General features: G+C 43.1%; 1 protein-coding gene across 1 annotated transcript in view; it reads right to left on the bottom strand.

Annotated features, from left to right (window-relative positions):
• The window catches only part of LOC147121874 (complement factor H-like), a 283,063-nt gene that overhangs the window by 221,207 nt on the left and 46,881 nt on the right, over positions 1–14,975 (bottom strand). The window contains exon 3 of the mRNA XM_085982391.1: positions 1,651–1,756. Within this exon, the coding sequence (XP_085838517.1) occupies positions 1,651–1,756 (106 nt within the window). The remainder of the gene's footprint in view (positions 1–1,650; positions 1,757–14,975) is intronic.

Below are 14,975 nucleotides of genomic sequence, written 5' to 3'. Positions count from 1 at the left end.
TCTCCCAGGGGGGTGAGGTGGGCTACTGAGGGTGGCCCTACTCCTGTCCTCGCTCTTTCTCGCTTATTGTGAGCTCTCTTTTCCTGCAATGAGGGAGACAAGTGGAGGTTGAGTAAGAATGAAGGAGTGAGTGTAGAGAATCCATAGCATAGATACTTAGAAGGAGACAAAGATGGAGTGAGGTGGCAAGACCAAGGGCCCTCCCTGTGTGTTGTCAGTTGTTTTCATAGCATCACAGTGATAGGGAGTGTGAGGGCTGCATAGTCGAATAGTTAGGTGAATGTGACCATAGAGAGAAAGGGAATGGGTAAGGGTGCATGGATTTCAGTGTCAAGTGGGATGTGGAGGAAGAGATTGCTAAAGCTGGGTGCTGGTGAGGAAAGGCAATGGGGATCAGATTGAGGCTGATGGGAAATTCATACTCACTTTTCCAGTGCGTAGAAGGTCATGAAATCTTTTCCTGCACTGAATCCATGTTCTGTGGGTTACCGATAAGGAGTTGACCTCCTCTGCCACTTGCAGCCACACAGCCTTTGTCTGCTGAGGAGGCTTCTTCCTCCCTGAAGAAGGGAAGAGCACCTCTATGAGCTCTTGCTCCCTCAACCAGAGCCTGCAGGGCAACGTCGTCAAATCTTGGGGCAGACCTAAGTCTTTCACTTGCCATTCTGCCTCCAGGTCCCTGTAGCATTAAAGGCCAAAAGGTTGGCAGCCTGCAGAAGAAGCAAGGCTTGTTGCAGACCTTAAATGCAGCAGCAATGATGACGTCATTGGATGCGACTTTCAGACTGGAAAAACCCATTTGCCATGGGTTCCCACACGTTGGAACTCAATTGGACAATTAAGTTAAATTCGCATCAATCTCCCACATCAATTTAGATTCGTATGGATAACACGAAATGTGGATTACACAACCCCACCCCGCCCCTGAATTAAAATCCAGCCGATTGACTGTACACATGAGGCCAAGCAAGCCACTCATTTAAACTCAGAGGTATTCAGGAACCGGAAGAGATTCCATTCCCTCAATGTACAGCTTGTCTACGACCACCGGCAGCGCATCATGCAGGTAAATGCCTGCTATTCAAGGAGCGGCCATGTTGCATTTATAATGAGACTGTCATCCGTTCCACTGATCTTTGAGCCCCATCGCAATGTGCATGGCTGTGCATAGGTGACAAGGGATACCCTCTGATGCCATGGCTCATGATTCCTGTGAGACACTCCCAGACACCAGCTGAGCACTCATACAGTGAGAGCCACTCAGCCACCAGGAATAATGTTTACATATGGATTCATATTATAAACATTGGCATAGGGAATTTTCAGTATAATGTTTTACAGATGCAGTGTTGTTATAAAAGTTAACATAGGTCGTTTACATGATTAATATTGATGTAAAAAGTATTGCTCAAAATTTTGACACTGGTAGTAGGGTTTGTGGACTGGATGCGAGTACTATGTACAAGATGTTTAATAATATAATTATCTATGGATGTATATAAAAGCAGCAGGAAAACCTGTATAGAAGATAAAGCTGATTTATTGATTGAATCTAAAGTAATGATTAGAGAAAGAAGTGTATCATGTCATGTGCAACTGTTCTTTCTCCTGATAAGAAATAGACAAAGATTATTATAATGCAATTCTTACCCTTCATCACATGTGTATTCAATGCGCGCACCAAACACCAAGTCGTCACCTCTTACCAGCTGAAATGTTCCATATGCAATATCTCCAGGACTTCCACAAGGCTTTACTAATATTGGCATTGGGTTGAAATAGTATTAAAATTAATTGATGGCTTTACCAATAAAGAATAATCAGCAATGTACTTGATGCTTATTGACTAATATCAAGTATGATTGGTTATAAATATAATTCATACTTCACCGTTGCAGTGACTTCTATGTTTAAGTTTTTATTAAACATATAATGAACAAACATACAGACTTCTCCATCTGTAACTATAGTATAGCAGCATGATTTATTAATATCTATTAAATATTTGCATGTTTTAAAATAATCACATAGGTTTGAATATAGTTGTAGACCTATTACAGATTTGTTAGGACAAGAACTAAATGCTTTTCCTTTAGTACTGACAGTTATTGTTAGAGTACAAATAATATGCACTGGTTATCTATAGCTTTCTTTCTTTATTCATTGAATGTCTAAATAGCTAAACCTGACAAAGTCCTCGGGGGTTAAATTGGATAAGCCTGAAAATGCGTGCAGGGATCGCAATGTGTGATTAATCCACGCCAATTCATTGCAATGCAGGCAGCATGACAAATGCGAGCAGCAAGCGCAACCCCTGCTGTTCATTGGCTTCACGCATCAGCAGTGGGCTCAATATCACAAGTGTCTAGTGCTTCTTAAAGCCTGCCTGCTCCTTGTAAAGGATGCATTGTGGCCTTCAAGAACTGATGGGAGTTTTTTCAAAAGTGTCCTGTGAAAGATTGAGCAATGGCTGACCATGGTAGAGAGCATGCACCAAGGTTTTCATAGAATCATAGAATGGTTACAGCACAGAAGGAGGCTATTTGGCCCATCGAGCCCATGCCGGCTCTCTGCAAGAGCACTTCAGCTAGTCCCACTCCCCTGCCTTTTCCCCGTAGTCTTGCCAATTTCTTTCCTCAGGTACTTATCCAATTCCCTTTTGAACGCCATAATTGAGTCTGCTTCCACCACCCTTTCAGGCAGTGCATTCTAGATCCTAACAACTCACTGCGTAAAAAAGATTTTCCTCATAACAACAGAAAATGCTGGAAAAACTCAGCAGGTCAGGCAACATCCGTGGAGAGAAATTTGAGTTGATGTTTCGGGTCGAACCCTTCTTCAAAACTGGAAAGAAAAGAAAATAGATCGAAGGCGGGGCTGCGATCGGACAAAAGAAGTGAAAGAGACAAAAGAAGTAGAAGAGACAATAAAAGGTGTTCGAAGCCAGACGAGATGGTAATAGGCTGAGATTAGGTGTGAAGTGTACTGGCAGGGCAAGAGATAGCTGCCAGGTGGGAGAGTGAAACAAAAGGAAAGGGGGAGGGGGGGAAAGGAGTGGAAAAATTACAGGTAAAAAAAACACCTCCGTTCAGTCCGTAAGGGTGACCCCGAGCTTCCGGTCGTCTGTCATTTTAATTCACCGCTCCATTCCCACTCGGACCTCACCGTCCTTGGCCTCTTGTATTGTTCCACGGAAGCTCAACGTAAACTCGAGGAACAGCACCTCATCTTCCGATTAGGCACTTTGCAGCCTTCCGGACTCAATATCGAGTTCAACAATTTCAGATCATAACCTCGGCCCCTATTAATTTTTTACCTGTAATTTTTCCACTCCTTTCCCCCCCTCTGTTAAGTCTGTGTGTTATAGTGAGAATTACTACACAGACCACAAGAGTAAATTTTAACAGGTCTTTACTAGTCGAAGGTCAGGGCTGAACTGCCCAATAAATCATTACACAGCACTTATATACCGGTGTGGTCACAGTATACAGCAGCCAAGATAAAGTAGTGGAACTCTTAAAATAGTTCTCTTAAAGGTGGAACGGTTACATACACCACACCCTCCCCCTTTCCTTTTGTTTCACTCTCCCGCCTGGCAGCTATCTCTTCCCCTGCCAGTACACTTCACACCTAATCTCAGCCTATTACCATCTCGTCTGGCTTCGAACACCTTTTATTGTCTCTTCTACCTCTTTTGTCTCTTTCACTTCTTTTGTCCGATCGCAGCCCTGCCTTCGATCTATTTTCTTTTCTTTCCAGTTTTGAAGAAGGGTTCGACCTGAAACATCAACTCAAATTTCTCTTCACGGATGTTGCCTGACCTGCTGAGTTTTTCCAGCATTTTCTGTTGTTATTTTGGAATTCCAACATCTGCAGTATTTTGCTATCGTAAAAGATTTTCCTCATGTCGCCTTTGGTTCTTTTGCCAATCAGCTTAAATCTGTGTCCTCTGGTTCTCAACTCTTTCCCTCTATCTACTTTGTCTAGACCCCTCATGATTTTGAATACCTCTATCAAGTCTCCTCTCAACATTCTCTGCTCTAAGGAGACAGCCTCAGCTTCTCTAGTCTATCCACATAACTGAAGTTCCACATCCCTGGAATAATTCTCGTAAATATTTTCTGCACCATCTCTAAGGTCTTTGCATCCTTCCTAAAGTGTGGTGCCCAGAATTGGACACAATACTCCAGTTGAGGCCGAACCAGTGTTTTATAAAGTTTCATCAAAACTTCCCTGCTTTTGTACTCTATGCCTCAGAGGGAGTAACAAAGGTAATAAGGCATCAGTGACTAAGGTGACATCAGGAAAAAGAGAAATAAGTCAAAGCTAAAGGCATCATATCTGAATTCACAAAGAAATAGATGAATTAATAGCGCAGATAGAAATTAACAGGTTTGATCTGACAACGTGGTTGCAAAGTGGCCAAGGTTGGGAACTAAATATTCGAGGATACAGAACTTTAGAAGAGATAGGCAAAATGGAAAAGGAGGAGGGGTAGCCCTGATAATAAAAGATGGGATAAAGACAGTAGAGAGAAGTAGAATCAGTTCGGCTGGAGCTAAGAAACAGCAAGGGGCAGAAAACATTGGTGAGAGTTGTTTATACGCCCCCAAACAATAGTTGTAATGTTGGGCAGAGTATAAATCAGGAAATTAGAGGCGCATGTATCAAGGGTAATAGAGTAATCATGGGAACTTTAATTTACATATAGACTGGGCAAACCAAATTTGCAGTAATAGTATGGAGGATGAATTCATGGAATGTATGCAAGGTAGTTTTCTAGATCAGTATGTTGAGGAACCAACTGGGGAACAGGCTATTTTAGATCAAGTATTGTGCAGTGAGAAAGGGTTAATTAATAACCTTGTAGTAAAGGGGCCTTTATGGAAGAGTGATCGTAATATGATAGAATTTTATATTGAGTTTGAAAGTGACTTAGTTAAATCCGAAACTAGGGTCTTAAATCTAAACAAAGCAAACTACGTAGGTATAAGGGGCGAGTTGGCTAAGGTAGATTGGGAAACTACATTAAAAGATATGACAGTGGACAAGCAATGGCTAGCATTTAAAGAATTAATACATAATTTACAACAAATTCCTTTAAGGCACAAAAACCCCACAGGAAAAGTGGTCCAACCGTGGCTAACAAGAGAAGTTAAAGATAGTATTAGAGCAAATAAAGAGACTTATAATATTGCCAAAAAGAGTAGTAAGCCTGAGGATTGAGAGGATTTTAGAATTCAGCAAAGGAGGACCAAGAAATTGATAAAGAAAGGGAAAATAGAATACGAGAGTAAACTAGCGAGACACGTAAAAACAGACTGAAAGCTTCTATAGGTATGTAAAAAACAAAAGATTATCGAAAGTAAATGTGGGTCCCTTACAGGCTGAAACAGGAGAAATTGTAATGGGGAATATGGAAATGGCAGAGAAATTAAACAAATACTTTGGCTGTGATTTTATCGGCACTGAGAGGATTGGTTTGGAGGCGGGTTAAAGGGTATAATCATTTTGATTGATGGCGGGGGCTGATCCCACCGTCAACCCACCTCCAAACAATTTTCCCAAGTGTCGGGTCCCTGATTTGTGCATGGACCCGACACCTAGCGGCGGGAAGAGGATTAAATCCAATTAACTGACTGTTAACAGGTAGTTGCTAGTAGTTGACAGGTTATTTTTAAATTTTGCCGCTTCTGCCTCTGGTTTCCCGACATCCGGACACTACGCCAGGTAGGTGTGGCGTGTTGTGAGTCTGCTGTAATGTTTCTGCATTGATGACAGCTGCAGAAGTGGTGTGAAGGATCCAATGGTGCACTGGTGAGTTTCAGAGGTAAGAAAATGTTGGGAAATTCATTTTTATGCATTTACTTACTTCTTTAGGGAACAAGTTTTGAAATCAATGTCTAGTGCCACCTCATTAGGAGAACCTCTCTCACCAGTGACAGATCACTTCTGTAACCTCACCTGCAGCTGCCATCTATTCCAGCCTATGGAGGGAGACATTGGAGAGCCTGGATGCAAGAGCTCACCTTTGTACAGTGATTGTCAGTTTTTGCAGCACCTCAATGCTGTCAAACACTGAAAAACTAGCTGTCAAAAAAAAAGTGCGTGGTCCCTTTAAGAAAACCGGCATATGACGCGTCATCAAATGACGTTATCTGACCAGCTTCCTCTTAATTGTCTGGCAAGCCTGCAGGGTGTGCTTAACAAGGTCAATCAATGTAAAATCATGTCCGTGGGCCGGATGCAGTTGGGGGTGAGACTGGAACCCGGAAACCACCTGACCCACTCCCAAGCCGCATCAATTGACAAAATCGTGGCCTTTGTGTCTATCTTCACGGAAGATGCAGCAAAAATCTTCCCGGAAATAGTGGACAACCAAAGGTCTAGCGAGAATGAGGAACTGAAAGTTATAAGTAAGAATAGAACAGTAGTACTGGAGAAATTAATGGGACTGAAAGCCGATAAATTCCCATGACCTGATGGCCTATATCCATGGCTTTGAAAGAGTTGCCTATAGAGATAGTGGAGGCATTGGTTGTCATTTTCCAAAATTCCATAGATTCTAGAATGGTTCCCGCGGATTGGAAGGTAGAAAATGTAACCCCACTATTTAAGAAAGGAGGGAGAGAGAAAATGGGGAACTACAGACCAGTTAGCCTGACATCAGCAGCAGGGAAAATGCTAGAATCTATTATTAAGGACGTGGTAACAAGGTACTTAGAAAATAATAATAGGATTAGGCAGAGTCAACACGGATTTATGAAAGGGAAATTGTGTTTGACAAATCTATTAGAGTTTTTTGAGATTGTAACTAGCAGAATAGATAAGTAGGAACCAGTGGATGTGGTGTATTTGGATTTTCAGCAGGCATTCGATAAGGTGCCACACAAGAGGTTTTTAAATAAAATTAGGGCTCATGGGATTGGAGGTAATATACTCACATGGATTGAGGTTAGATAACGAACAGAAAACAGAAAGTAGGAATAAATGGGTCATTTTCAGGTATCAGGCTGTAACTATTGAAAGATTGGGAAAAATTGGTGTTCAGAGGGACCTGGGTGTCCTTGTACATGAATCGCTGAAAGTTGACATGCAGGTACAGCAAGCAATCAGGAAAACAAATGGTATGTTGGCCTTTATTACAAGAGGTATTGAGTATAAGAGTAAAGACATCTTACTGCAATTATATAGGGCCCTAGTGAAACCACACCTGGAGTATTGTGTACAGTTTTGGTCTCCTTACCTAAGGAAGGATATATTTGCCTTAGAGGGAGTGCAACGAAGGTTCACCAGACTGGTTCCTGGGATGTGGGGATTGTCCTATGAGTACAAATTGAGTAGACTAGGTCTATATTCTCTAGAGTTTAGAAGAATGAGAGGTGATCTCAATGAAGCATACAAAATTCTTACAGGGCTTGACAGGGTAGATGCAGGGAGGATTTTTCCCTGGCTGGGGAGTCTAGAACTAGGGGTTACAGTCTCAGAATAAGGGGACAGCCATTTAGGACTGAGATGAGGAGAAATTTCTTCACTCAGAGGGTGGCGAATCTTTGGAATTTTCTACCCAAGGGAGCTGTGGCAGCTCAGTCGTTGAGTATATTCAAGACAGAGATTGATAGATTTTTGAATATTAAGGGAATCAGGGGATATGGGGATAATTCAGGAAAGTGGAGATGAGGCAGAAGATCAGCTTTGACCTTATTGAATGGCGGAGCAGGCTCGAAGGGCCAAATGGCCGACTCCTGCTCCTATTTCTTATGATCTTATGTTCTTATTTATGAAGCCCAGTATTCTGTAAGTTTTTTTAACCGCTTTCTCAACCTGCCGTGCCACCTTCAACAATATGTGCACATATACCCCCAGGTCTCTCTGTCCATGCACCTCCTTTAATATTGTACACTTTAGTTTATATTGCCTCTCCTCATTCTTTCGACCAAAATGTATCACTTCGCACTTTTCTGCGTTAAATTTCATCTGCCACATGCCCGCCCATTTCACCAGCCTGTCTATGTCCTCTTGAAGTCTATCACTGTCCTCCTCACTGTTCACTATACTTCCAAGTTTTGTGTCATCTGCAGATTTTGAAATTGTACCCTGAAATCCCAAGTCCAAGTCATTAATATACATCAAGAAAAGCAGTGGTCCTAGTACCAACCCCTGGGGAACACCACTGTATACATTCCTCCAGTCTGAAAAACAACCATTCACCATTACTGTTTCCTGTCACTTGGCCAATTTCGTATCCATGCTGCCACTGTCCTTTTTATTCCATGGGCTTCAACTTTGCTGACAAGCCTATTATGTGGCACTTTATCAAACACCTTTTGGAAATCCATATACACCATGTCAACAAGATTGCCCTTGTCAACCCTCTCTGTTACCTCATCAAAAAACTCAATCAAGTGAGTTAAACATGATTTATCTTTATCAAATCCATGCTGGCTTTCCATAATTAATCTACACTTGTCCAGGAGACTGTTAATTTTGTCCCTGATTATCGTTTCTAAAAGCTTCCACTACTGAGGCTAAACTGACAGTCCTGTAGTTGCTGAGTTTATCCTTACACCCTTTTTTGAACAAGGGTGTAATATTTGCAATTCCCCAGTCCTCTGGCACCACCCCTGTATCTAAGGAGGATTGGAAGATTATGGTCAGTACCTCCGCAATTTCCTCCTTAACTTTCCTCAGCATCCTAGGATGCATCCCATCCAGTCCTGGTGACTGCACTGGAGATCTTGCTGGAAGAGGTGGAAAGGAGAAGGGATTTCCTGTATCCGTAGGGGTTGGGCGGTGTGGGGGGGAGGGGGTGGCAGCGGGGGAGTGGGGTGCAGGTGGTGCAGGATGCTCTACAGACACACTTCAAGAAGCAGTGGAAAGAAATAGCGGTGGAGATCAATGCCAGGCATATAGCTCCAAGAACCCGGATGCAGAGCAGTAAGAGGTTTAATGATCTCACATGAGTTGTCAAGGTCAGTGAGTTCATCTGTGTGGTAAACCACTGTCATACCTGTCTGTGTCTGTATGTGTATTCCACTAGGTACAGATCTGGACATGCCTCGGCTGACTCCTCCCACTATTCCAGGTATATAAGTGACTACCTCCCAGTCCCTTAGTATTCTGGACGGGTCGACCACTCGAGACAAGACCTTCATTCTTTAGTTAATAAAAGCCTGATTGTTACTCGCTCAACCTCAGTCTTTTGAGTAATTGATGGCGCATCAATCTGCAAATGGCATATCCTACCAACTGCACCACTAGCCTCATCCACTGCTCAATTCACTATGCCCCATCACTCACCTGGCAACAATCTCTATTAATCAGGATTCAACCCTACCATTCATACTCCTGTTCCTATGTTCCTATTTTCCTCCACTTCCTCCTCCTCTACTGCTTTCTCCTCCTCCGCTTCCTCGTCCTCGTGCTCCTGCTTCTCAGCCTCGTGCCTGATAGGTGATGGCAAAGGCTGTTCCCTCATAATGGCAAGGTTGTGCAGCATGCAGCATACTACCAAAAATCTTGAGACCCGCTCAGCTGAGAACTGCAGGGCTTCTTCAAAATGGTTCAGGCTACAGAAGCATTGCTTGAGAATGCCGATGGTGTGCTCTTTAATATACCTTGTGGCAGCAAGGCTCTCATTGTAATCCTGCTGTGCATGTGTGCTATAACGGAGACATGGTTGCAAAGTGGCCAAGGTTGGGAACTAAATATCCCAGGACCCTTAATTATAGAAAAGATAGACAAAATGGAAAAGGAGGAGGGGTGGCCCTGATAATAAAGGATGAGATAAAGACAGTAGAGAGAAAGGACCTTAGCTCTGAAAATCAAGAAGTAGAATCAGTTTGGGTGGAGCTAAGAAACAGCAAGGGGCAGAAAACATTGGTGGGAGTTGTTTATACGCCCCCAAACAGTAGTTGTAATGTAGGGCAGAGTATAAATCAGGAAATTAGAGGCGCATGTAACAAGGGTAATACAATAATCATGGGGGCTTTAATCTACATATAGACTGGGCAAACCAAATTTGCAGTAATAGTGTGGAGGATGAATTCATGGAATGTATGCAAGATAGTTTTCTAGATCAGTATGTTGAGGAACCAACAAGGGAACAGGCTATTTTAGATCTAGTATTGTGCAGTGAGAAAGGGTTAATTGATAACCTTGTAGTAAAGGGGCATTTATGGAAGAGTGATCATAATATGATAGAATTTTATATTGAGTTTGAAAGCGATTTAGTTAAATCCGAAACTAGGGTCTTAAATCTAAACAAAGCAAACTACGTAGGTATGAGGGGAGAGTTGGCTAAGGTAGATTGGGAAACTACATTAAAAGGTATGATGGTAGACAAGCAATGGCTAGCATTTAAAGAATTAATACATAATTTACAACAAATATACATTCCTTTAAGGCACAAAAACCCCACAGGAAAAGTGGCCCAACCGTGGCTAACAAGAGAAGTTAAACATAGTATTAGATCAAAGGAAGAGGCTTATAATGTGGCCAAAAAGAGTAGTAGGCCTGAGGATTGGGAGGATTTTAGAGTTCAGCAAAGGAGGACCTTGATAAAGAAAGAGAAAATAGAATGAGAGTAAACTAGCGAGAGACATAAAAACAGAATGTAAAAGCTTTCATAGGTATGTAAAAAGGGAAAGATTAGTGAAAGTAAACGTGGGTCCCATACAGGCTAAGACAGGAGAAATTATATTGGGGAATAAGGAAATGGCAGAGAAATTAAACAAATACTTTGTGCCTCTCTTCACGGAAGAAGACGCAAAAAACTTCCCAGAAATAGTGGAGAACCAAGGGTCTAGCAAGAAAATGTTCTCCAATTAAATATTGGGAAGACAAATCCATCGTTTTTGGTCCCTGCCATGAACTCCGTTCTCTAGCCATTGACTTCATCCCTCTCCCTAACATTTGTTTGAGGCTGAAACACACTGTTCGCAACCTTGGTGTCATATTTGACCCTGAAATGAGCTTCCGACCACATATCCACAGCATAACAAAGTCCACCTACTTCCAGCTCCATAACATTGCCCGTCTCCACCCTCGCCTCAGTTCATCCACTGTTGAAACCCTCGTCCATGCCTCTTTTACCTCTAGACTTGACTATTCCAACGCACTCCTGGCTGGCCTCCCACATTCCACCCTACATAAACTTGAGGTCATCCAAAACTCGGCTGCCCATGTCCTAACTCGCACCAAGTCCCGTTCGCCCATCACCCCTGTGCTTGCTGACCTACATTGGCTCCCGGTTAAGCAGCACCTCAATTTCAAAATTCTCATCCTTGTTTTCAAATCACTCCATGGCCTCGTCCCTTCCTAACTCCTTCAGCCCCACAACCCCCCCAGGATATCTGCGCTCCTCTAATTCTGCCCTCTTGAGCATCCCTGATTATAATTGCTCAACCATTGGTGGCCGTGCCTTCTGTTGCCTGGGCCCTAAGCTCTGGAATTCCCTGCCTAAACCTAACTTCCTCGCTACCTCTCTTTCCTGCTTTAAGATGCTCCTTAAAACCTATCTCTTTGACCAAGCTTTTGGTCATCTGCCCTAATTTATCCTTATGTGGATCGGTGTCAAAATTTTTGTCTTAAAATACTCCTGTGCAGCGCCTTGGGATGTTCTACTACATTAAAGGCGCTATATAAATACAAGTTGTTGTTGTTGTTGTTGAATGAGGAACTGAAAGAAATTAGTATTAGTAAAGAAAAGTAGTGGAGAAATTAATGGGACTGAAAGTCGATAAAGCCCCTGGACCTGAAGGACTACATCCTCGGGTTTTGAAAGAGATGGCTATAGAGATAGTGCATGCATTGGTTGTCATTTTCCAAAATTTCATAGATTCTAGAACAGTTCCTGTGGATTTAAAGGTAGCAAATGTAACCCCACTATTTAAGAAAGGAGGGAGAGAGAAAACGGGGAACTATAGACCAGTTAGCCTGACATCAGTAGTAGGGAAAATGCTAGAATCTATTATTAAGGACGTGGTAACAGGGCACTTAGAAAATAATAATAGGATTGGGCAGATTCAACACAGATTTATGAAAGGGAAATTATGCTTGACAAATCCGTTAGAGTTTTTTGAGGTTGTAACTAGCAGAATAGATAAGGGGGAACCAGTGGATGTGGTGTATTTGGATTTTCAGAAGGCATACGATAAGGTGCCACACGAGGTTATTAAACAAAATTAGGGTTCATGGGATTGGGGGTAATATACTCGTATGGATTGAGGATTGGTTAATGGACAGAAAACAGAGAGTAGGAATAAACGGGTCATTTTCAGGTTGGCAGGCTGTACCACAAGGATCAGTGCTTGGGTCTCAGCTATTCACAATCTATATCAATGATTTGGATGAGGGGACCAAATGTAATGGCCCAGAAATTTGGGTCTTCATGGGTGAGTACGCACAGGGTACTCACCCATAGGCCCAATGGAAGTTCCGGTTTCTTGCATGCACTGCACATGCGTGGGAAACCGGCACTTCCGTTCCTCTGAACGAAGGGGTTCAGAGGTCGAACGCGTGCGCAGGAGGGGCTGCGCGTGTGCATCGAACTTCGGTCTTTTTTGCAGGTTTTCCCGGGAACGTAAGCCTGCAGAATTTAGAAATGTAAAAAGCAGGCGTAAGGCCTGCTTTTTACAAGGTAAGTGGTGAATTAATTAAAATTAAAACAATTTTTTCACAGGTTTATTATTTTTAATACTTTAAAGCAAGGTAAGTTTATTTTTAGCCCCGTTAGAAAATAAAATTATGTTTTTCAAAAATTTAAATTATTGTTTAAAATAGTTATTTCATGTAATTTATAGTTTATTTAAAAAATGTAATGTTTTTTAAAAATTTATTTGAAGATTTAGTGCTATTTTGGGGCCGTAGTATTTATAAGTCTTGATAGCACTTCCTGTCAGACTTATGAATGGAGCATTCCCTGCTCCGACTGGCTCCCCATGGCCCACGTGATCCCAGGGGACGCATCGAACTAACTGCGCCCCTGGGATATGCAAGCACTGCGCGCCGGCAGCTGGAGCAGGCCCCGGATCAGAATTCCACGGGGGCCCACAGCTCAACGGCCAGCGCGCAAGGTAAGTGCAGGTTGGGGGCTTACACCCGCGGGAAGCCCCCGACCCAAATTTCTGGGCCATTACATCCAAATTTGCTGATGAAATGAAGTTAGGTGGGAATGTAAGTTGTGAGGAAGACGCAAGGAGGCTTCAAGGGGATATATACAGGCTAAGTGACTGGGCAAGAACATGGCAAATGGAATATAATGTGGACAAATGTGAAGTTATCCACTTTGGTAGGAAAAATAGAAAAGCAGAGTATTTTTCAAATGGTGAGAGATTGGGAAATGTTGCTGTTCAGAGGGAGCTGGGTGTCCTTGTACACGAATCACTGAAAGTTAACATGCAGGTACAGCAAGCAATTAGGAAAATAAATGGTATGTTGGCCTTTATTACAAGAGGTTTTGAGTATAACAGTAAAGACATCTTACTGCAATTATATACGGCCCTAGTGACCACACCTGGAGTATTGTGTACAGTTTTGGTCTCCTTACCTAAGGAAGGATATACTTGCCATAGAGGGAGTGTAACGAAGGTTCACCAGACTAGTTCCTGGGATGTGGGGATTGTCCTATGAGGACAAATTGAGTAGACTAGGCCTATATTCTCTGGAGTTTAGAAAAATAAGAGGTGATCTCATTGAAACATACAAAATTCTTACAGGGCTTGGCAGGGTAGATGCAGGGAGGATGTTTCCCCTGGCTGGGGAGTCTAGAACCAGGGGTCACAGTCTCAGAATAAGGGGTCGACCATTTAGGACTGAGATGAGGAGAAATTTCTTCACTCAAAGGGCGGTGAATCTTTGGAATTTTCTACCCCAGGGTTTGTGGAGGCTCAGTCGTTGAGAATATTCAAGACAGAGGTCGATAGATTTTTGAATATTAAGGGAATCAAGGGATATGGGGATAGTTCAAGAAAGTGGAGATGAGGCAGAAGATCAGCCATGATCTTTTCGAATGGTGGAGCAGGCTTGAGGGGCCAAATGGCCGACTCCTGCTCCTATTTCTTATGTTCTTATGTGTGCGTGGGTTTTGGACTGGAGTCATGCGCCATGTCATGAATGGATAACCCTCGCCGCCCAGAAGTCTGCCTTTGACTTGCCATGGTGGTTCAAATACAGGTGTCACAGAGGACTGCCACAGAATGAACGAATTGTGACTGCTGCCAGGATACCAGGCATTGACCTGCATGATGTTCTGTCTATGGTCGCACACTAGCTGTACATCGAGGGACTGGAATCCCTTTCGGTGCAGGAAAATGGTAGAGTTAACATGAGGCACAAACAAAGCAATGTGCGTGGAGTCAATGGCATGCTGCACCATGGGGGGAAGCCTGCAATCTTAGTAAACCCTCATGCTCACACCGCCTGCCTCTCTCTGGCAAGAGAGAATGAGATGAAGTTGTCTCTCTTTGTATAGAGAGCCTCAGTGACCTCCCTTATGCAGTAGTACACTGCAAACTGAGAGATGTTACTTATATTTCCAGCAGCAGCCTGGATGGAGCCAGACACATAAAAGTTAAGAGCCACAGTCCCCTTGACACCACAGACAATGCTGTCTTTGCCCTGCTCTGAGGTTGCAGTTGTGACTGCAACTGTTGGCAGATTTCAGTCATGACCTCTTTAGTGAAGCAAAGACATCTCAAGCATTGGTCCTCGCTGAAGTTGAGGTAAGAGAATTGCTCCCTAAAGACACTCTGCAGATGTAACCCTCTGCTGAGAGCCTGCTCCTCCTCCTCCTACCCCTCCTCCTCCTCCCTCTTCTAGCAGCTTGTCCTGCTCTGCGTGGCCTCTCTTCATTCTCCCTGTCATGGGAAATTCCAAGAGAAAGGCTTACTAGGCCACCCATGTCTGGAAGCAACTGGTTTCAGCAAAAGCCTTTAAATCACCAAAAAAGTACTTCAGCACCAGCCAGACTACTC

Source organism: Somniosus microcephalus, chromosome 3, assembly GCF_052327205.1.
Source record: "Somniosus microcephalus isolate GS21.2 chromosome 3, FLI_Smic_1.0, whole genome shotgun sequence".
Lineage (NCBI taxonomy): Eukaryota > Metazoa > Chordata > Chondrichthyes > Squaliformes > Somniosidae > Somniosus > Somniosus microcephalus.
This window is presented reverse-complemented; position numbering and strand designations above follow the sequence as displayed.